Source organism: Cynoglossus semilaevis, chromosome 6, assembly GCF_000523025.1.
Source record: "Cynoglossus semilaevis isolate Cse_v1.0 chromosome 6, Cse_v1.0, whole genome shotgun sequence".
Lineage (NCBI taxonomy): Eukaryota > Metazoa > Chordata > Actinopteri > Pleuronectiformes > Cynoglossidae > Cynoglossus > Cynoglossus semilaevis.
In genome coordinates, this window is record NC_024312.1 from 11878756 (window position 1) to 11902592 (window position 23837).

The following is a 23837-nucleotide window of genomic DNA, read 5'->3' on the forward strand; positions in this document are numbered from 1 at the left end:
AACTAACTATTATGATATTATGTTAGAAAGGGTTGTCAAAACCAGGACAGACTACCACTATCTACTGTTCTCATGAACTGGTCTCCTCCCTTTGCAGGAACAAAATCTGTGAAGAAAAAAATATGGTTAAAGTTCTCTATTATCTTTTTTTGTTGTTCTGAAAACAACCAGATTCTCCTCCAGTTACGTACATCTGTACTTGTTGACATGTGACAAGGCACACAGCCAAAGGTAGTTTGTAAAACCTCACCACAACCTGAAGGTCTGTCAACACATTCCTTAAATTAAACTGGTCTGGGGCACAAAAAGGTTGTGTACCTCTGAAAACGTGGACTAAGCTTTGGCTGAGGTAATCAGGAATACCTGTATAAAGGTATCAGTATTAAGGTGTTTGTTTGTGGGGCACCAGAAATGGTACGTTATACACAGTGGATTGTATAGGAGGTTATAGGAAAAATGAGGACTCTATATACAATATCAATGTGTCTTCGTGCATGCGTCTGTGTTGTGTGTGGGTGTGTGTTTTTGTCCCTGGGGTGCAGACTCTCACCCTGTAGACTTGTACTTTTCTGTAGCCTGTGTGACCTCTTGTAGGAGTAAGTATTCCATTATCAGTTCTCTTTGTGAGTTTCAGGCACAGCGCTACATCATCTCCTTAAAGCTCAGATACACATTCCTCTGACCATCAAGTCAGATCTCAATATTTAACTCCACCTTCTGTACCCCAGGTTGATAAGCACAGAATATAAACTTAGAGTATCTGCCAACACCAATCTGATACCTTCGTTTCTACTCCAGCACGCCATGGTATGCCGTTGCTGAAGCGATCGTGTCCCTGTTCACGGCATGTCACGCAACATTAAATTGAGCATTTGGAGGACCAGATAGGACAGGCTATAGTTTTGTTGGCACTGTCCACTGCATTTAGATAGTTGACCATGATCAGTGTTTGTCCATCCATCAGCTATAGAGGGTTGGGATGTAACTCCTATTGATCCAGCAAGACAGATCAACCAGGACCAGCTGTCCTCATACTTGTCCTGCTCTACTATTTTATAGTTCTTTGTCACTTTTTCGCCAGACCATACTAATGTTGTTCTCTCCTTTGTCTTGTAATGATGAAGAGTGGATTTGAACATTTTCGCCTTAGTTTTACTTTGTCAACCCCTGTGTTCACGATGATGCTGATCAACCAACAGCTACTGCATATTGCCCTCATTATCCCCTAGTTGATATGCCGCCTAGCATCGCCTCAGGCGAAATGTAGTGTGTGATCTTGACCTGCTGAGGGTGTTGAGGGCAGGATTAACCTCCCGCAGTAAAAGTTGTATCATCATCAGGCCTGCCATATTTCATCAAACAATGTTGCTGTTGTGCATGTGTAAACGTACTAGAAAAGCGACACTGTGTGTCGCTTTTCTAGTACGTTTACACATGGTCAGAAGGTAGTGTCTGGTAGATGTGGAGGATGTTTGGTGGAACATAGACAGATGGATATTTAAAAAATGTGGAAAAAAGTGAAAGAATCCCACTTCCTTTTGACATTCATACTATTGTAAGCCTGGCTGTAATTATTTTGGAAAAATGCCGGATTTTATTTAATAATTTTCAAATATTGACTTGTGCATTTGTGCGTTGTGAGTTCTCTTTCATGGAAACCAAAATCCAGTTAGATTAAACAAGCTGAAATAAAAAAATAAAATAAAAACCGTTTAATTTTATATATAAACAATTACTCATTAATGAAGTTAACTATTATTACATCTGCCGTGCATTCAAATACTGATCAATAAGTCGATTACTCGTAGCTACGTTAAAATGGTGTCCATTTTTGAGCAAGCTGTCTTTTAATTAGATTATTTTATCTATATAAGCATATATTTAGTCACTTTCTTTCACGCTTTCACGCTTTCTCCCTGTTGCTCAGACACACATACACACACAGGCACGCACACAAAAACCCACACAAAATCCTAAAACGCCTGTGCAGTACCCGCAGCAACAGATAGAGGCTGCTGCATGACCACAGAAACTGAGCAGCCAGGGGCAGGTTGTTTGTAGCCCGGCTTCCCGCTGGCACATCACATCCTCCTCCTTCCTTTTTCTCCCAACGGTCGTCGACTCTCTCCATCCCTTTATGTCTTACACCGTTTCTCTTACCTTTAATTCCCGTCTCCTGGGATTAAAATAGGCCGTGGCCGTGTGTGCGCCGCTCATGGGTTGGAGCAGCTGTTCGGGGGTAGAGACAAGAGGGAGACAGTGAGGTTTCAGAAAGACGGCAGCAGATGTGCAGCTCTGGATGCAAAGCTAGAGGACGCCTGAGAGGACAGACTGTCTGTGGATATGTGTACCTGTGGAAAATGGACTTGCATTTAGCAGCATCTGGACGCCGCTGCCGATGAGGTGACTGTCTTTCTCTCCCCCCGTCTGTCTCTTTCTCGTCTGTCTCCCCGCTGTCTGTTGTGTGTCGGTGTGCTCGAACAAATATGTGTCTGTCCTTGCTGCGCTCGTCAATGATGTGCTCCTCTGTCCAAATACACTGCCAAGTGATGAGGTGTTTCTCATGTGAAACTGCGGCATTTCTTAATTTTAGATTCCCAAATTCCTTTGTTTTACAGCCCCCATTTCCTTACCTTCTCCCCTTTCTCTCATCTCTCCAGTATTACTTATCTCCCTCTCTTCTCTCACTTTGCTGGTCCTCAAAACCATTCACATTTCTTTCACACAGCCTCACTGAAATGGTGTCGGTTTGTATTGATGGTTTTTTGAGAAGGCTTGGTTGTGAAAGACCTCTGGTCAGAAACATACATGTATGAGCTCAACGCAGCTGGAATCAACGTGAACGCTTCTCTCGTCTTGTCAGTTTGTCGTCTCCGTTATCTTGGAGGAGCTGCATTAACCTTCACTGTTAGGCCAAGCAATGTCAAGTCATTTTAGAAGGAAGGCATGTTGGCCATGCATCGGTGAGGAGCTGTGGCTTCACTGGTAAATGCCTGGCATGTAACCTCATCCTGGTTGTCATTGGGTTTGATAGTCTTGTAAATTGAATGTTGGGAGGAGAATAAGTTCTCCTCCTCTTCCTCATTCACTCCTCTGGTTTGAAATGGAGGGAGGGAAAACCATCTATGGTCATTATCATATCATGTGTGTGCGGGGGCTCTATGTCAGACCTGCTTGTATTCTCAGGCCTCGTTCCTGTGGACGGCAACTCAGCAGCAGCAGAGGGGCAAAGACAAAGTGATGTGAGCCTCTGTCCTCTGTCCTCTGTGGGCCTTTGTCACCCAACCTGCTGACACTGCACGTCTGGGTCCAAAGGCTTCATGGGTTTACACAATAACAATGATATATATCGCCTGTGTGTGTGTGTGTGTGTTTTTTGAGGGTGTATCTTCTTATCAGCTGATCCACTACATTATTGTTGAGCAGATGATGTCACTGAAGTGGAACTGTCTGCTCTTAGAGCTTAAAAAATCCCAGCCACGTCTTTTGCAATAAAGTAATAAATAAAGTAAGCTCTATTGTTTTAGGTTCTGTTTTATTACTCCTTACAGGTTGATGAAATTCTGCAATAGGGTGCCCAATAAATAGATCATGATCTGCCAGTAGATAGTAAGAGGATCTGCTGCTAGTAGGTCATGACGAATAAATATAAATACATTTATTTGTATAAACAGTATATATATATATACAGAATATATATATATATATATTCTGTAGTGTGTAGCAGTGACCATATTCTGTAAGAATTCATCACATTGTGCCATATAGCTCCATGCATTTAATCAGTACCCAAACCTATAATGTATATATAATGTGTGTTCTGTTTATATGGGTAAACAAATATACACTTAACATTTTCAATGTAGACAGATCAATTAGCTTGGTCATTTGAACAGTCCCTCCCAAGTCAAAAAAAAAATTGTGGACACCCCTGATTAACAAGGTTTTTATTTACAATTATGAATGAGGCAATGAATTAAACTACAAGGGTACGAAGAGTGTTCAGTGTTCAGGAATCTAAAGGCCAGAGATGTCTTTAAAGAAAACTACAACGCAAGCTTTTTGTTTGTTCTCATAGGAGGAGTGGTTGACAAAGATTTGCGGCACTACCTCAACCTGCGCTTCTCCAAGGGCTCTGTGGACCACGACCACCAGCAGATCATCAGAGACAACCTCTACCTCCGCACTGTTCCCTGTGAGTCCACCTCTCCTCTTCTCTTCTTCCTCCCCTACCCTCTGGCCTCCATCATACCAAGATGCATCTCTTCTCTCTGCCTCACAGCGGAATCCGTCGTTGACTCTTTCTTTTTCTAAGATACTGCCCTCTCCCCTTTCTCCCTATCTCCTCGCCCAGCAATATTTCTTTATTTTTTATTTTTTGTATCAGTTTCCACTTCCATGCCCTCTGGACATGGCTGTTGTAATTTTTTTATCACACGCTTTTCTCTCTCTGTCTCTCACTATCTATGGCTCCTTCATTTCACTCAAGCGTTGGGCTGCTCAGCTTCCAGTCTGAGGTTTCCACGGCAACTACGCTCTTGAGGCTTGTATTGCTGTGACGCCCCAACCCCCCTTCCAGCACATGGACATGCTCTAAACTCACACGCACGCACACTGGATGTCACCTTGTTAAATGTTGTAGGATTTTTTTTTGTGAGGAACCTTCAGAATAATAAAATAATTAACAGGTAAATACTAAAATAGGTCAGGAATAAAAAAGGCTGTTTTAGATTACAACGACACAATGTTGTGTTGAAATTCAATATTGTATTGTTGGGCTGGTTCGAGGCTCATAAAGACTTTGTGGTAATGGCGTGCATCCGGGACAGAGACGAGACATCGGCAGTGGTTGACCAACTGTGAGGCAGACATGCTGCAATAATACTGTGACAATACTGTCAGCACAGGCCTGACCTGGTGATAAACAGCTGATCACATTACCAGCATGATAACACACAGTCGGTGACAACGTGCTTGTGTGAAAGGAGGTTAAAAAACAGGCAGCAGGAAAATGAAAGTCCTGCCAACAACAAAAAGAATCTGTGTTTTTGTGACGACCAAGCCATGACTGTGTCAACACAGCCCTGGTTCAGATTGAAGTTACCCACTTAGATGTGAGAAGCATGTGAATATGACTCACCCAGCCTGGTAATCCTGGAGTGTGGCTTTGACAAGGGGCAAGGATGTTTTCTCACACTCTCTAATAGCTATAAGTGGCTGCACACTGGGAAAAATACATTGTAGATTCTACTAAAGTGTGACATGGGTAAATATAATAAAATGAAGTATAATTCTGATGTGGACTGACACTTCCTTAAACATTTCATATTTGCCTTATTTTGTTAGCAAAAACACATGTAAATTCATTCAGAGACACTGTTGATTGGATGTTCATGGTTACAGTGTTTACAGCGTGTTTGCCTGTTGTAGGGATGATGTGATTGACATAACTTACAGAAATGCACCTTAACCTTTTCAAAAACTGATTCCGTTAACCGATGGCTTTCTTCTTCCAAAGGCCGATACTGATAAGATACCTGGAGATAAGGCTGAAGAGCAAATGTCCACCTAAGATATGTCATGACATCAATACAATTAACATAAATGTCCTAAAATCAGTCTGTTTATTATTGTCCACCCTTCATAACTAACATGAAGGTGAAGCTCTCTCCATCAGCACAGTGCGCTGTCAAAATAATGCACCTGTAGTTTGTCTATTTGTAATCTGGGAGATTTTTTTTTCTTTAAAGAATGATGATGTCTTGACGTCAGCGTTTTTTCCTTGGCTGAACCATTCAACTCCACAAGATGTTCTCTGCTGCTGTGTTGAGCCGCTGACACTGCCGTGGTTGTTTAATGTGCTCCCACAGCTGCACAGTTTCTCTCTCCGCTCTCCTTCTTCTCCGTGCTTCATATTTTTGTTTTCCCTCCTGATCCCCCTGTTTCTCTCTCCGTCCTAGACCAACTCATTCTATCACTATGTCTATACACTTCAGGTTCAACTGTATTTTCCCAGATCCTCCGTGTTCTGCCTTCCTGTTTCCAGCCTGTTGGCTGTGTAATAGTGCAACAAAGGCAGACTGACGGGCTGAGCTGAGCTGAGCTTTAGCTCTGCTGCCCTGAACACACTTCACTCTGCCAAGGCTGAAGTGTTTGTCCAGTAACTTTTGGTCAGTACTTTTGATTGGACCAAGACAATTCTTGGTTCAATTCTTTAGTCCGTCCCTGCTCCTTGAAATGAGAAACCCTTATTATTATATACCCCTATAGAACTTTAATGCATTTTTTCCTAATTATACATTTGGCCAGAATGCTGTGGTAGATTACCCTCCCGCCATGCAAAAGGTTGCAGGTTCAATTCCCAAAACAAGGTATGGTTGCATCAGAAAAGCTGTCACTTAATGCTGTTATAACTAGCGGTATAACCTTCGTTAATCCATAAGAATCCATAAATTAGCCACATCGTTGTTTATGCCGCAGGGTTCAAAGCGTGCGAAAAAAGTAGCAGAAATTGCGCTAATTTTTATTAAACATTGTTTAGATTTAGTGAATCAATCTATTTTCCTAAGTGTGTGTGCCACCATGTTGTTTATTGGTTAACGATGATTTGATTTGATTGTGACTGCATGAGTCAAAATGAGAATGTAGAGGAGCTATCATTTGTGAACGGTATCACAATAAGCCCCAGCTCCTGACATCTTTTTTATTGCTTCCCAGCTTCTTTGAGAACAAAAAGGCGTGACGTGTCAGTGGTAATGTCTACCCTGTAATCAACTGACTATCACTTAACATGATTGATGCAGCGTGATAGAAATGGTAGAATTCTTCAACCTCAGGCACAGCGGATTTACCTCCCAAAAGGTTTCATTAGTGATTTATTAGGTTTCACAAAATTTAGTTAATTAATTAATTAATTAATTTTTGCTCAAACAATCGAGTCAGACGTCAGAAGTGAAGTGAAGACATGGGTGGCGGTCTCGAGCCCAGTCGAGCTGCTCGTGTTTGCCAGGAATTTTGTTGTTATGCTTGGTAGAGCTTTGAAATGAGTCCTCTCCATCCTGTGTCTGCAGCGGTTTTACTGTGCTGTCTCTGCAAGTCTGTCAGCTTGACAGGTAGACTTCACTGAGCCTCAACAGGCTGTCACAGTGAGAGATGTGGGAGGAAGTCAGTGAGTGTGTTGGTTTGTTCTGTTTAAGCCTTATCTGATGACCTCAACTCCTGCATCCTGTTACATCATTCAGGACAACTGGACTCTGACAATAAAACCCACCAGAAAGACATTTTTAATACACATTCAAGTATTTATAACGCCTGACATTCCACCGAGTATTGGTGAACTGTCCACTGTGACCTTCTCTCATCCAGTGACTGCTGGATTGGCTTCAGCCCCCCCTTACTTTAAGGATTGAGCAGTAGAAGATGGATACTTTTTGTCCACCTCCTTTAGAATATATTTATTTTTCCTCACACATATGTATGAGACCTTTGGACTCTAGATCAGGCATGGGCAAACTAAGGCCCAGGGGGCCGGTTGAGGCCCGTTCAGCTTTTTATTTTTTCCCGCCAAACTTTTCCAAATTATATAATTTATTTATATTATCATTATACTTCTGCCTTTTCCCTGCAATACCTCTTTCCGCAATAGGTGGTGTAGAAAATGATAAAAGCATCTTAGAATCTTAGCACTTACGCACGACTTTCACACGTCTTTTATCTTACCACAAATGCTCCATCTGTCTGCTGTGGCCCGCGAGTCAGAAAGTTTGCCCACGCCTGATCTAGATGGAGCTGTTGTTTAAATTGGTTTTTAAAGAAAACAGAACTCAAACAGTAGCAGAAAAGTGAGTGTACTGTCAACAGAGAGTAGAGACATAAGGGATGCAGAGACTGTGGAACTAAGAAGACATGAGGTGTGTTGTAAAGAGAGAAAGATCACATGGGAAACGGTGCAAGAGAAGAAAAAAACTGACAAAAGTGAGAATATGAGACTCAATTCAAGCAGACAGAAAAAGGATGGAGGGATGAGCTGAGCAGTAGAAGGGCGGACATGCATGGAATGGGGGATTGAAGGAGATACAAGGGGGCGGGGGGCTCGTATGTCATTTCCCCAGAGACCCAGCTCCTCCTCTCCCCCTTTACTTAGAGGCATCTGTAAAAGGTCTATTAATAGCAACAACAGTGAGCAGTATGTTTCTTTACTCAGATGGCCTATAAATAGTGTACATGCAGCTACTGTCACTTCGTATATGTTGCTGTGTACACACGCACACACACACACACGCACACACACTGGTCCGCAGCTTCACAGCCTCTGACAGGGAATCCTCCTCAGGAGATTATAGAGGAGAAGAAGAGAAGATGAAAACACTGCTAACGTGGTGAGGATGTGGATATTTGCCAACAAAACACCAGCGATCTTGTGAGCTGAAGTGAGCTGAGTCTATCACAATAAGAGTACATTTGTTGTTCATGCCGCAGCTTGAACTCGGACATAATGGAGGAAAGTGGTAAAATTGTCACTTTAACCTTTGCCAGTACCATCGCACTTGAAGGGCAAATTATAGGCCAGGGAACCCAGAGTGAGTGAGCACGCACTCAAACAAGACAGCAACGCTCACATAAAAATCTTCATGACAAATAAAAGTCCTTTGGAGGACATTTATTTGTCATGAAGTGATATTTGTACTCTGTCAGTTTTACATTTTGAAAAGTAGCATTAAGTCATACTTATTCTTTTACTCATTAGTACATATTAGCTCTGATTTTATTATAACAGAAAGCTTCACTTGGAATTTAATAAAGACTTCAACAAGAAAGGAAACCCTTACTCTTCTGTTCACCAACATATATATATATATATTTACAAACATTCTTGTATACTGGACTGGATATGTGATTAGAGGGCAGTCTGGTTGATGACCAGTCTCCCAGTCATCAATGTACTTTTTATAGTTACATGTATTTATGTGTTTAGCAGACGCTTTTATCCAAGTGTCATTAGGTGGTCCCTCTGGGAATCGAACCGAGGACTCTCTGCTCTTTGCTCGCCATGCAGGCGTGCTAGGTTTTTATTATAGAAAGTAGAGAAGTGAACCACAGTTAACTGCAGCCAACTCTGTGACATTATAGCAGACTGGCCATCAGTGCGTGAGTGCTATGACTTTTGTATATAGGAAATGCTGAGTCATCCTGTGTAACAGGGTGCTCACACTTCTTTTGGCTGGGGAGCTACTATTCTACATTATATCTGTGAGTTAGCTCACAAACCTTACAAATTCAGAAGAAACATAAGGGAGGGAAAAGGTACTTTTTGGTTAAGTCTGCTGTGGGGAAGCTGGTGAGAAAGTGGCCCCAAGTGTGCACTGAAGATGCACAATTTGTTCTGGAAAGAATTTCTTTATTTTTTATTTTATACCTTTTTTTTTTAAATGACCGTATAGTACAGTCCCTGTCTGTTTTTTACTAAGTCAGTACACATTACCTTAGTAAACATCTCATCTTCATTTTGACTCAATTCACTCATAAGAAACATGAGATTATCCTGAAATTAACAGAATAAATAGGTTTTGTTTTTTAATGTGTTTCTAACGGGAACACCTATTGATGTTTTTATTTCATGCATAATCATCTTCATTGTTCCTTTAAGTGTTTCAGTTGACTACTGTGGTTTAGATAATCTCCTCTTCAGTTTCTCTATTATTGTGTTGTTATTCATTGTTTCGTGTGTTAAGATTAAAGAGACTAAAAGCTTTAAATGAATAATAATAATAAGAGTGTTGGTCGTCTCTTTTGCGCACGTTTGTGTGTGAGAGAGAGGGAGAGAGACATCATCCCCTGGGGACTCTCTCCCTAAAGGGGTGATTTGCCTGCTGCCTCGCTCTTGTTAAAGGCCTGGCTGACACTCTTTGATGTGGTTCTGCGCACCCTACTGTTTGATTGGCACTCTGGATTAATGTTGCGCCGCAGATGAAAGAAACTGCAAGGGAATTATATGAATTTTGTCAAATAAAAAAACCCCTCAATATTAACGAATTGGTTATGTTTGCAAAGTGCCTCCAGTGTAAAGCCCTGGACATGTGTCATCAACCTCATCTAACTACAACTTTTAACATCACAGGAATATGTGAAATATTAAAGCAGGTGTTTAGTCTGTGCTGCTGTGGCCTGGCAGCACTAACACCTCAGAAGGCCGGGCTATTTTAGTTCGTCCCCACTCCTACTGTACTGTACATGAACACACAGAATGCACACAACAACCCACACAGTAGGAACCTGCTGTGTGACCCATACATTCTTCTGTGGCCATCAGATTTGCAGGCAAACAAAGACACCATACAAGGCTCTCATTTGAGGGAGCAACAGGAACAGCTGAGTTGGTTTTTTTTATCTTAATGTTAATGGTACAGGCACAAGCCTTACACAACAATCATTAGGCAGAAAGACGGCTTTTCTGCAGAATTGATTGAACCATACAGACAATTCCTTTATGAGAAAGGCTATAAAGATGTGAATGCTTTTATAAATGTCGTTTATTATGCCTTGCAAGGTTTCATGATACTGTGTTGGGGTGTTTTATTGACATAAGGTTATATTATATGCGTTATTTTCTTCCGATTCTGAAGATAATGATGTGATTGGAATACAGGAGGTTTTCAGTTTACGACATCGTCGACCTATGGAGTCCACAGCTGTTTTTTTTAAGTTAACTAGAACGCTGGGTTATTCAATATGTTGCCGTCACTCATCAAAAATGGGGTTTGCCTGGTCCTTGCGTCTGCTGATCAGCACACATCCCAAATTCTCCCAAAACACTTGGTCCATTTGGTGTAACCAGGCATGGTCAAACTACGGCCCGGGGGCCAGATGCCGCCCAATTGGCTTTTTACTCCGGCCCGCCAAACATGTCTAAATTACATTATTGATTTCAATCATTGTACTTCTGCCTTTTCCCTGCAGTGCCCTCATTTCACAAATCGATGGTGTAGAAACGGCTAAGTACCTTTCAGCACTTTAGCATTTATGCATGACTTTTACATGTCAGTTGTCTTAGTTCATAAGAACGCTTCATCTATCTGCTCCTGACTCAACCCCCCTGTCAAATCTTAGGACCCATTGTGCCCCGCAGGTCAAAAGGTTTGCCCACGCCTGGGTTAAATGGTTTCCACTTTAAATTAGAGCTGCTCAATTATGAAAAACAAAAATCATAGTCACAGTTATTTTTACTCAATATTGAAATCATAATTATTAAATGCAATTAGTCGATGAGAAAAACGTTTGATTTGCTCAATAAGAAAAGCTAATAAGTGTATTCATTTTTACCTTCTTGATTAACTTTCCCAAGTTAATAAAATCAGCAATGTAGAATCTCTTGAATACAAAGAAATTAAAAATTAAATACAACATATATTAATTACATTCACTAGATAGATAGATCCTGCTCTCCAAGCTGGTTCTCCACTTCACCCGCGGCCTGGATCATTTCTCATGTTTGCTGCTTCAATCCCACGTCCAAGAACTGATCTTTATAATGCAAATCAAGTACAGTCACGATCAAGTGCTGGTTCCACACAGATCTTACCGTGCCTGCCACTTTTGTTTTGTGTGTCATCACAACATCCTGTTTTGGCCACGTTGTTTCGATGATAAAAATGTCTTGGCCAAAAACCGAAAATGCACTTTTGGGTCATCTTCAGACACGATTGTTTTGGTTGCAGGCTATTCAGTGCCTCCCTAATAGAGATTCATAATTAAATGTAATTCTTTTTGCTATTGTTTGGAGTCAAAATTTAAATCAAAAATCATTTTATGGCCTTACTTCCTTGATAATGTTGCCAGAGCATCCTTCTCCTGTAGAGTGTATACCAAGGCAGAACAGGTTTGAGCTTCAGACCTCTAAGACCACGACACAACACAGTGTCACGTCTGACATGAAGTTTATTTTCCACAAAGCTGACAGAGATGTTATGTCTTGTTACCATGGCGAAGCCGTGTTGGCAGATTCTGACATGTTGTCGCGATAGCAGACGCTAATGTCAGCCTGTTGCCATGCTGTGTTGCTCGATCTGTACTGCGGACGTTGCGATGTTAGAAAGTGTGTTATAGTGTGTGTGTGTGATAGTTACAGTATATCAGATACTTGACAAAGTGTGAGAACAAGACAGATGGTGAGACAAGTGAGAATAAAAAGTGAGAAGCAAGCAAACTAAAAAAAACAAACAGTAAACTGTAGTGAAAATAATTGACATACTAAAAACTAGGTGGGACTCCAGTGAACTCAATTAAACACATGAGAAAGGAAATGTGAAATAAAACACACATCAGTGGTATTTGTTTCTTATTATGTCTCTTTATCTGTAGCCTTTCCAGTTCCTTTTTAATGTCAATCATTTTTTCACACCAACAACAAAACGAACCAAAACCAGAGGCCAACTCTAGTACACATTTGATATGATCTCATGGGCCAAATATAATTACTCTACGGGCCAGATTTGGCCCCTGAGCCTGAGTTTGACACACGTGAGCTAATGTGTCTAATGCTAGCTAAAATTTACAACCTACTGGTAAAGTGACTGATGGCAGATTGTAGACATGTGCTGTCAGGCCAGACAACAGCAAACATAAACAGGTCGAATGTGGTTTTTGTATCAATAGGTGGCGTCACAGAAAGATGAGGGCTGTGAATTTTGTTCGAAACTGGCATCGTTGGACAATGTGTTGCAGTTATCTCAGGCCAACTCTTTTGGCTTGGGTTGTCCAATGAGTTCATCTCTGATGAAGTTAACAACAGCTGTTTAGTCTTTTCTAACCAGGTGTAAAATCTGCAGCAGCCAGTCTCTGTGTGTGAATAATGAAGCAGATAAAATACAGTTCTTCAGCTTTGAGCCGTGGAACTCTTCAGAGTATAATTTCTCCTGCTCCTACTTTTATGGTTACGCTTCACATACATACTGGACACCTCCTCTCCAATCTCCTCGTTCCCACATTTTCAAACTGAGACAGTAATTGACCACTTTCCCCTCACCCTTTATTAGTGTAATAAGTCCATCGATGGTCTATTTTTGGCTCTGAGGCTCCCTCTTGCTGACTCCTTCTCTCATTATATAAACATGTGTACGGTGCATTCATGTTCAGCATCCAGCTCATTTGCAAGCTCCTGTAAATGCATGCTGGAAGTAATCAGGCTTTTTGTTCTCTTTTCTTTCACGCTGTATTTCGTGTATTTCAAAATAACGGACAAATTTGTGATAAATATGGCAAAGATTGCTTTAGTTCTATAAGACTAGTTAAAGTGAAGCTTGAGTTTCACGTTTCTCTTGGGCAATTAAGCTACTCTTTTAGCGGTTAGCAATTGAGCTAGCCCACTTACTCTCAAACTATTTGAAGCCAAAGCTGCTCAGCTGCAGTACACCAAGTATTGCATAAGCATACACAGAAAAGTATCCAAGATATAATGTAGCACTATCTCAGTGGAGCTAACATCATTACATAAATAATGCATTTTTTAGAGTGCACGAGCTAGGATAAGCATTATTGAATAAATCTTATTCAAAACGTCACACTTGATACGGCATTTGTGAACGTTAGTGGAGACTAGCGTGGTCCGCTGGCCAGAATTACATAACAGCTTTTTTTTTTTTTTGCTTTAGCCCAAATGGAGGAATATTTTTTAATATGTATTTAACCTCACAGAGCAAACTCTCATTTTCCTCTGTTGTTATAGTGTGGTGAGACCCTGAAGCTGGAGTGACAGTGAGGTAACATGCCTACACTTAAAAAGTATGGTTTTTTTGTATTTTTGTTAAACAAACTTGATTCCTAAAAAATAAAATTTTCAGATTTTGGTTATAAGTCAAAATATCTCAATAATAGCACAAAAGAAACAAATCCCGTCCTCTTCTGTCGTCTGCGTTGTTTTGCTTCCCACTTTACTTTCACTCTATTATTTAGCAGATATCTTTGTCGCCACACAGTCACTTGAGATATTTTAGAATATCAGTTAAAAATCCAAATGGAGTTTTCTTGTTATGCCCCGTCTTCCCCCCCTTTTTTTGTTATAAATTCATGTCATTAATTTTAAATTTTTTTTTTATAAATTCATGTCATTAATTTTAAATATTTGGGACGGAGATTGTCTTTAGCCCTAGGACTGGTGGCTATCTGGTGTTTTACTATGCTGCCATAGGTTGATGTTATTTAAGCTATCAATCCAAATGGCCTTCCTACTGTACTTGGATTACCAGCCTGTGCTGTAAGAGGTTTGCCGGCATTGACTGACTATATATGAGTCATTTTTATCACCCTCTGAATAAACAATGAATCGACCTAGCTAAAATGACTAAGAATGGAAATAATAATAATCACGTTTAAATTAATAGAATTATAAAACATTTGGAGGCTGAACCTAGGGCAGAGTGCTCAATTAAAAAATAAATAAAAACCATGAGCACAATTACATCAGTATTCAAATCATAACCTTTATGAAACACATTGCATTACCTCAGTGGTTCTCAACTATGTTCTGTCATGCATAATTAAATAAAAAATAATGGTCCAAAGATAACAGTAAACATACCCAGTAAAGCTGGTAGTACTGCAGGTGTACTCGAGAATGTGTCGTGACGCTGACGACGTGGATGTGGTTCCGCTTCGCTATTAGTCAGTTCTGCTGCTCCTCTTCATCTCCTGCTGCTCAAGAACAACCTAAGGTTTAAGGGAGCGTGCGGGAGTCATTGGAGACGAAAAGCAGTATTAGAGTGTGTCAAAATGATTGTGTATCCTATTATGCTGTTTTTGTGATCACTTGGAGTCAAATTTTAAATTTGAGTGAGGCCAAAGACAGGTTGTAATATAATAATATATATAAAGTATATAATATAAAACATTGAATTGACTTTGAGAATGAAATCCACACCAGATGAAAATGATATTTTGGGAAACAGAAGAAATCGAAACACTGCAAAGTCATATAGCTGGAAATAGCCAGAGAAATCTGTTCTGCTAATAGTATCTAAAAGTACTGTCCAGCTATTGGAAACTGGCAAATGTTTAATAAATGCACATACTCTACAAATCTTTATATTTTAAGATAAAAACGTTGTATTTATACTTTGGATCATTTGAAGCTGTGTGTAGTCTGCAGCGCATTGTGTTCTGGTTCTGAGTTTTTAGAAAAAGAACAAGGCAGCTTTAAAAATAGCATTTTCCTAAGAACAGTTTGGTTAAACTAAAAGAGTCTTCATAAAACTAAGAAGAATGAGGGTGGAGGTAGCAAAAATGGAAGACACCAAGTAAAACATTTTTAAATGTGCTGAAGATTTTGGAATGGAAAGAGGAAAATGTCTTTCTGTCTTAAGGCCAAAGAGGTGATCACGTTTACCTTCTTAGATACACACTCTGTAAGGGAAGCTGCAGGTGAACGCCATCTGCAGATTGTCAGGGTTCCAGTTGGCTGTGCCTGCTGTGGTCTGGACAGCAGAATGATTCTGATCTAAAAGATCTATAGCTAAAACTGGTGGAAGGCCACCGGCTCGGCTTCACTGTGGTGTTCAAAGGACACTCCGCACACAAAGGATGGTCTTGAATCTAAATTGAACATGCAGCACAGATCATAATGTGATACTTATTGCCCTGGTTGGTCTTATAGATGTGCTGAAGCCATAGGCTTGTTGCTAAGTAGGGCTGTGCAACTAATCCTTGAGTACGAAAACAATTTTGACTCAATTTAATCACAAAAAAGGTTTGTTGTTGACATGATTTTGACACATTACACTCTGTAAGTTTACTCTTATGGAACCTTCCGTCTCAAATGATTCATACACCTTTCTGAAGGCTAACTTGTGCAGCCTGTTAAAAAAATGTCAATGCAAGTAAAGACGTCAGAAAAACTAGATAGGAGAGCAAATAAAGTTCAAGCACCCAGTGTCCTGTAAACAACTCAGAGAAAGTGAAGTGAAGTAGCACTATAAGGTTCTCAAGATCACAGCCATCAATGAAAGACATATTTTGCAGTAGAGCTTCTAAGGCTGGTGTTCTATTGTAAAACACCAGCCTTTTTTCTGATGTCCATTTGCGATGGCCTTTAGTGCAACGGTCCCCAATGTTTTTTGCAATTTGCAAAGCGATTTGCAAACGCTTTATAATTATAATGATTTATTTCTATGCTTTGGAAACGATTCAGTGGGACAAGTTCACAGAATTTGTTCTAAAAAGGTAAATTAAAATCTAACATTTTAATTGATGATGAGATGATTTATAGACAGAATCGGCACAAATTGAATCACTAGAAAACTATGTCTTAGTTAGAAGAACTGCTTATAACTCACTTTTACTTCTTGGCTTTTTACCAGACAGAGAATCATTTTGTCTCTGCCTGTCTTTTAAGTCTTATCACATATTATCTTATAAAATCTCTTTATTATATAGCTACAGCACTTCGGCGACCGTGTGTCTTTTAAATGTGGTAAAAAAAAAAGAAAAGTGGATTGGATTGGGAGTAAAGGCCTGTTCAGTATGATTTCCCTCCTCCTCTTGATCTCCTTCTTCCCGTGTCTCTCTCCATCTCCCTGTCACTCACACTCAGTTGAAAGAATTTTGGCTACCACTAGTGATGGTGCTCTTCACTCTACCCTTTTCTGTACCATTTCCCTTTTCAACCTACTTCCTCCTGCTCATGTTTTTGGCCTAAAATGTCCTGCTTTTTTTTTTTTTTTTTGGTACAGCCTTTTTCTGGACTCTTTCCTTGCCTTCCTGCCTCTTCTTCTTAAGTGCCCCATTTGCCTCTGATGACCTTTCTCTTTCTTGTTTTTCTTTCTCTCTCTCTCTCTTTCTCTCTAGGTACCACAAGGCAGCCTAAGGAAGGGGAGGTGCCGGGGGTGGACTACAACTTTGTGAGTGTAGAGCGTTTTATGGAACTGGAGCAAAGTGGAGCCCTGCTAGAGAGTGGAACATATGAAGGTGAGCTTTTTTGTAACTGTAAAGAGAAATAGGAGCACATTTCTGTTAAATATTTGACTCTTTTTGTCTCTCATATTGTTCATAGCTGTGTAACAAAAACATTTTTAATTTATTAGGTTAAGAAACTCCGCTGCATGGACTTTAGTAAATGCTTTGCCACACAAAATGACTTGCCGGGTTGTATATGGGCCCCGGGCCTTGAGTTTGACACACGTGAGTTAGAGGCTAATGAATTGACTAATCCCAATTAATCACACAGTGAGTACAGTGTTACAATACAAATACAATTTGGGTGACAACCAAATAAATGAAAAGATATAAAACTAATGTTAAACAACAAAAAAATGTATGTATTTTTTATTATATTTAAATGTGCATCACCGGTTTGTTTTCATCACAGTGCAATTACTGCTCTCATAGACAGTATTATTCAAAACTAATGTTTGGCTCAGAGCCGTATCGTCTGTTCTTTGAGCTCCCCTCACCGTTTGTCTGTACTAGTGCTGTGTGATCTAACGTTAGATGTTAGAGTCTGTCTGTGTCTGCCTGTTCTTCATCAAGGTGATGCTTAAAGTGCTCTTTTTTTTATAGTAATTTAAAAAAAATACCTAAATCTTTTTGTTGGGGAATATGCACACAGCCCCTGAAATCCAGTACTTCTCAAATAGTGGGGTACCCGCCCCCCATGTCCACCGTGCCACAAGTGCACCACTGCTGTAATGCTTGAATGATAACAAGCCTGACTAGGTGGCAGCAACTCATACAGTGGTTTGTACAGATAAAAATATAGAGTTCTCAATAGTATTTCAATTATCGGGGGGACGGGGGGGAGGGTGGATTTCAGGGCTAAGGGAACGGAGAGGTGTGATCATTTAATGACAAAAATTGAAGCCTTCTGTTATTGGAAAAGTAAATGAAACAAAACTTCAGTATGTTTCCTTTTGGGTTTGGTTAAAACTGTGAAGTTCTGATTTCAAAATGTCATTTTTTTAGGTTGGAAACCTGATTGAATAAAACCTTATAAGGTTTAAAACCCTGAGATCCAACTAGGTATAAAATTTGGACCCCTCCTAAAACGAAAGCACACGCCTTCAGAGGCGTTGACATTGTAAAAATACAATGTAAAGATCAGTTTTATATCTACATAAAGGAGTAGAATGTGCATCACAACCAATACAATATATTGACACTCATTTAAAAAAATACTGGTACAGCTATATTTTGGTTGAATAACAAAATGACACAGCTCAAGTCATTTTATGGTTCTTATACTATTGCTGTTTTTAAGAGTAAACACTCAGTGGACCTGTACACACTGCACTTAATATTTGCCACATCAGCAGTACCAGAACAGAACGTACACTAATGCTGTTTTTCACTTTTAATATTTATTGTTACCTGCCATCATGGGCAAAATGTCTCTGAGGTTCTCTGTTGACTGCAGTATAACAACGCCTCTTCTTCTGTCAGACTTTTCTGTTTATCCAGAGATGACATGACATAAACTATTAACATTAAATGGAACTGTAATTATATTGTCATATTATTATTATTATTAATTATTATTCATATTATTTTGTGATCATCATAGTATTATATTTCTTGGAAATTCCTGTCATATGTATTTTTAAAACACTGCCTCATTAGGCTGTGAAAGCAGTAGATCGTTTTCTTAACTTAAACATGACCTAAAATCTGACATTGTTCGTGTCCTTGCACTAAGTCCTTCTTTTTTGTTTTCTAGTGTTTGACAGAAGTGAGCTTTTCTCAATGAAGGAAAAATCTCTACGGGGAAAAAGTCAAAAGGCAGTCACTTTTTAATGCTCTCGAACTAGGCTTACTTCTGCTTAACGGACTGTGCTTATTATCACCTGGGGTATCCATACATATGGCCATTCATTCAAACACTCTCACGCCTCTCTGTGCTCAGACAACTTCTACGGGACACCGAAGCCTCCAGCAGAGCCCTCCCCTGCAGCTCCTCCTCTGAATGTGAGTGAGGCCTTGTTACCTGGTGCCCGGCCCAGCGCACAGGGCAAGAGGAAGAGAAACCAGTCGGTAAGCAACATGGAGCAGCGTGCCAGCCTGGAGCCGCCTGAGGAAGAGGAAGAGGAGAGTCCAGTTGTCAACGGCAACGGGGTGGCCATCACACCAGGTGAGGTGAAGAAGAAATGAAGGGAAAAAACATACTAAAACCACTCTAAGTGTTTTTATTATGAACTGTTCAACATGTGTCTTATTTTGATATAATAAGTATTATAAATAATTTCATCTATGACCGTTCACAGCCCTAACTGCTCATCACACATTACTGTCTACAGTCTCATTTTGGCTTTTGCTTCTGTCTTGCTGTCCTCTTATTTCTGTCTTTATTTTCCCACTGCTGGCCTTTGTCCTTGTTTCCATTAATAACTCACCCTTTTCTCCCCATCCTTTTATGCAACATCCTCTGCTCCAGCTTCCCCTCTTTTGCCTGTGCAGCCCCGTCTTTCTTCACTTCATTTTTTTCTTATTGCCCCTGTCTTACTAGCATCATTGACATTTAAAAAGAAAAAGCGCAGTGTAAAAGCAGTGGCTTATAAATCAGTTAAATGTGCTTTGTATAATTGAGTGCAGTGACTGTGATCTCATTCACAAACTTTTCTTCCTAGATTTAGTTTTTGATCATGTTTTTCATACTGTGTTGCAATTCCAGGACCAGATAAGTGCACAAAGTGACATTTTATGTTCCAGCACCAGCTCTGATATTTTAATTAAGGATGTCCAGTATTATCGGCCGATATTAGCTTAGGGATGTAATATTGGTAAGAATCGTTATCGGTTTTTCCTCCGATAATAAAAACCCGATAACGTAATGCCTGGGTTTGGCCCAGATGATGCGAACTAAACATTTAAAAAAAAAAATAATAGACACAGTATTGTCATTGTGAGCAGCACAAATGTATCCTCTCCCTTTAATCCAGTACTTGGATATCGGCAAAAAGTTAATATCGGACATCCCTGGTTTTTATATTGTGCATTTTATTTAAACTCTATGTATATTCATGAAAGTGGTTAATACTTTTATTTAAAATTAATTAGTAAATTAATTATTAATAATTATTTAATTTGTTTAAGATTGTGTGTGGTCCTTTTAGTTGTAAATAATTAGTTGAAAACATATTTTTATTAGTAATTTGTTTTATTAATTACTAGACTTCAGGTGACCCAATTTGAATTCCAGGCGACCCCATGTGGGGTCACGGCACCAAGGTTGACAAACACTCAATTTAAATGTGACAAAGGTTGCACACTGCCTTTTACTGTGTCCTTGAGGTGACCTGTTACTAGTGCAGGTGAACAACATCCTGCAGACACACTGCCGATACAGACAGCTACGCACTGTCAGGTCACTGAAGTCAGGAATGAAGCTGCGTTTAATGTGGCGTCGTTTCTCCATTTTCTCTGAGGCTTTGTTCAGACTGCATTGATTTTGTCAAATCCGATCATTTCAGGCAGACTTTCATCACCAGTGCAGCTGATCCAATCTATTTAATGTTTCCAGACATAGTCAAACCCCAGGCAGACATATTTTTTACTGTTTAGCTATGTGGTTACATTTTTGTATAATTACTTTTATGCTTTTTTAAAAAGATATTTCAATGTGTACCACATGAAACAATCATCTGAAAAGTTCCTCAATAATCTTAATAATTCCGGGTAAGGACTGTTGTGATTAAAAATTTAAAGGCCTTCCTGATTATTTTTTCTTTATCTTCAAGACATTCTTTCGTTTCTTCATGATGTGACTACATTTCAGCTTTCTTTTCACTCACAGTCTTTGGGTCTGTATTTGTATGTAAACTCCAGAGTCCAGTGAACACGAGGACAAGAGCACAGATGCCTCTGGCGAGGTTGCCGTTGACGTGTCCAGCCAGGCGCCGGCCTCCATCGAGGTCAACACCGAAGGAGAAGAGGCTCCAAGTTCTCCCCCTAAATCTCCCGGCAAAGTCCCAGATGCAGATGAGGAGGAGCTGGGCCCTCTGCCTGACAACTGGGAGATGGCCTACACGGAGAAGGGGGAGGTCTACTTTATAGAGTAAGTCGATGCGAAATCAATCAAATGTGTCAGTCTTTAAAAACAAACAAACAAAAAGAAGGTGACATTTTATCAGCTGTAAAATTAGCTCTGCAACTCAGCAGTTCAGGTTAACCGTGACGGCTCTACCTGTGGAGCAGGTGATTATTTTCAGCCAAAAACATTTACAGTATGTTTGGGTTTTTTTTTTGCGTGTTACATTTTTCAGATATTGTCTTTAATTCCTGGTACATTTTCCTGCAATAAATATGTGCCTTCTGTCTTTAGTCTTTTACAGAGTATTTACTGTAGGACTCTGTCTGTAACAAAAAAAAAATCTGCTGAAAGGAAAAGATGCTGTAATACCAGTATGAGATAATACAAGTAACTATATAACTGAACAGTAGTTTTAGTGTAAGTTGAGTTTGTAGATATGTTACTGTGAAGTATTGGAGGTCAAAAAGAATAAATAAATAACAGAAATAATAACTGAACTATTGGAGGTAATAAAAACTGTAAAATTAGTTAGTTAAGTTAGTTAAGTATTTGCACATATTACAGAGGTTTCTCTCTGTTCAGCAATTATTGCAATGTCAAGTAAATATTCATTGTTGCTGACCTCAGCTCGACTCTGCTTCTCAGGAATACAAAATCTGTGTACACAAATGCCAGTGCTGTCTGTCTCCTTTTGTCCTCTCCCCTCACTCTTAATAATTGGCCAAGGGACGATCAGAGACATTCATCTCCTGTGATTCTACTCACTGTCAGGAACTTTCTTACCTTTGCTTTCTCCCGGCCTTTCACCATTCCTCTTACCTACACGTTCATTTCTCTCCTTCCACTCCAGTCACAACACCAAAACCACATCATGGCTGGATCCTCGGCTCGCAAAGAAAGCAAAGCCACCAGAAGAATGCAGAGAAGACGGTGAGTTTCATCAACCTGTTTACTCTTTTGTCTTGTTTCATCAGTCATTCAGACCCGTCTCTAAGTGCTTGTGAAAGTATATTGTTTTCTGTGCTTTAGCTGTTTGTTCTCTGGCTGCTCGACAGTGTTTTCTCCTCTTGCGATTAGAGGGAATAAATCTACATTGCTCATAGCCTTCTTTTCTACCTACTTGTGGGGACAATACGAATAAGGATGTAAAGAAAGAATATTCTTTAAATAAATATGGTAATTACTGTATTTTCCAAACTATAAGTCGCACTTTTTTTATCCCTATTTTCATAGATTGTTTTCAATCTTATCCTCCTCTCACTTTAAAAATATGTTATATTTTAGTAAGATGTTAGTATGTTAGTATGTTAGTAAAATGATCAAAGAATACTTCCTTTTGTATATTTTGTATATTAAGAACAATGATTTATTTACTCTATCTACTTTTGTACTTCATGGGTGCATTAGCTACAGTAGCGTTCTATTTATATGGTATGTATGTAATACTGAACAGTACTGTGAATAAGACATAAGTATATTTCTGAGCAGAAATAGCTGTTATTCTCTTTTAATCGGTTCATCATTTCATGGTTCTTCACATTTATACTCTGGCACTTTAACACGGTCCCTGAAAATATTGCTCTAGTGATTTGCAGCTGCAGTGTGGTGTATGCAGAATCGAGTGACTCATTTATTTTTATTTTTTTGGTGACAAAGAGAGGGTGCAAGCTGTAACCACTTAAGGTCTACATATGACCAAGATCACTGCATTGGATTTTATCTTTTCCAAGGATTTCTTCTTTAAATAAAAACAAAAGATTTATATAATAACCGATTTTGAAAAGAGCTTCCGTGGTGTTTTGGTTTGATCAGGTAACAACAGGCTGATCCTACAGCTCTGCCTGTGTCACAGCCTTTGGTCTGCAGATAAGATGATGTGATTTACCAGAGCAAGATCTAGATCAATATCTCCTCTCCAACTCCCTCTGTTCTCTATCTTCTCAATTTTCTCCTTTCCCCTCCGCTCTCCTCACTGTACTGTCACCCTTTCAATCACCCTTTTTTAGCTTCTGTTTTTTTCTTTCGTTCTCTGCATCCCCTTTTCTTTTTTCTGTCCCTCTATGTTTCTCTCTCTCTCTCTCTCTCTCTCTCGCTCTCTCCCTGCCTCTCCCTCTTTTCTCACTTTCTCGTTCATTCTCTCCACATCTAGGAAAGGGCCGAATTGTGACAAGAATTCTAATAACATGGCTTGAGCCTTTTTTTTGTCCTACTGCCCTCTGTACACCCGCACATACACACACACAAACACACACGCACACAGGGTTATCATTATAATCTCAAACATGACCAGCATCATATGGATTTACCAAATCACATTAATTGGCACTAAAATGCATACATTTAACCAAGCATGCCCCATCAGCGCTGCTCAAGGGACAATGAAATCAATAAAAGCTATTATGTCCATTAAACTGGAAAACTCTACCACTGTGTACATAGTGAGAGTCAGACTAAATCAAAAACAAAGTGTCATACCTGGCTCATCACAAGGGCAGTAAGAAGAGTGCAAAGTGTGTCGACTGTGTATTAGAGCAACATTAATTAGAAGGACAGTGGAATTATTGGATATACAGTGCACGTCATTCTGCCCAGCTGAGGATTTTATATATTATTATCTGATGCTGAACGATGTTTTATTTTGAAAAATCACCGGATTCTCTCCGCCGCATCTGTCTATGACTCACACTTGATGCATGTCAAGATGCTTGCCTCGGTCACATGTCTTACCTACGTCTGCTACCTTCTGAATAGGTGTGCTCCGGTCGGTAACACATAATACCGCTAAATTGAAACCTCCAAGCTAGCAAAATGAACAGAAAACAGACGTCTT

The 23837-nt window shown here is 39.7% G+C and overlaps 1 protein-coding gene across 1 annotated transcript in view; it reads left to right on the plus strand.

Moving 5' to 3' along the window:
• magi2b (membrane associated guanylate kinase, WW and PDZ domain containing 2b) overlaps positions 1–23837 on the plus strand; it is a 58469-nt gene that overhangs the window by 8031 nt on the left and 26601 nt on the right. Inside the window, exons 2-6 of the mRNA XM_025056307.1 lie at positions 4079–4195; positions 16834–16953; positions 18884–19108; positions 20803–21031; positions 21858–21937. Of these exons, the coding sequence (XP_024912075.1) occupies positions 4079–4195; positions 16834–16953; positions 18884–19108; positions 20803–21031; positions 21858–21937 (771 nt within the window). The remainder of the gene's footprint in view (positions 1–4078; positions 4196–16833; positions 16954–18883; positions 19109–20802; positions 21032–21857; positions 21938–23837) is intronic.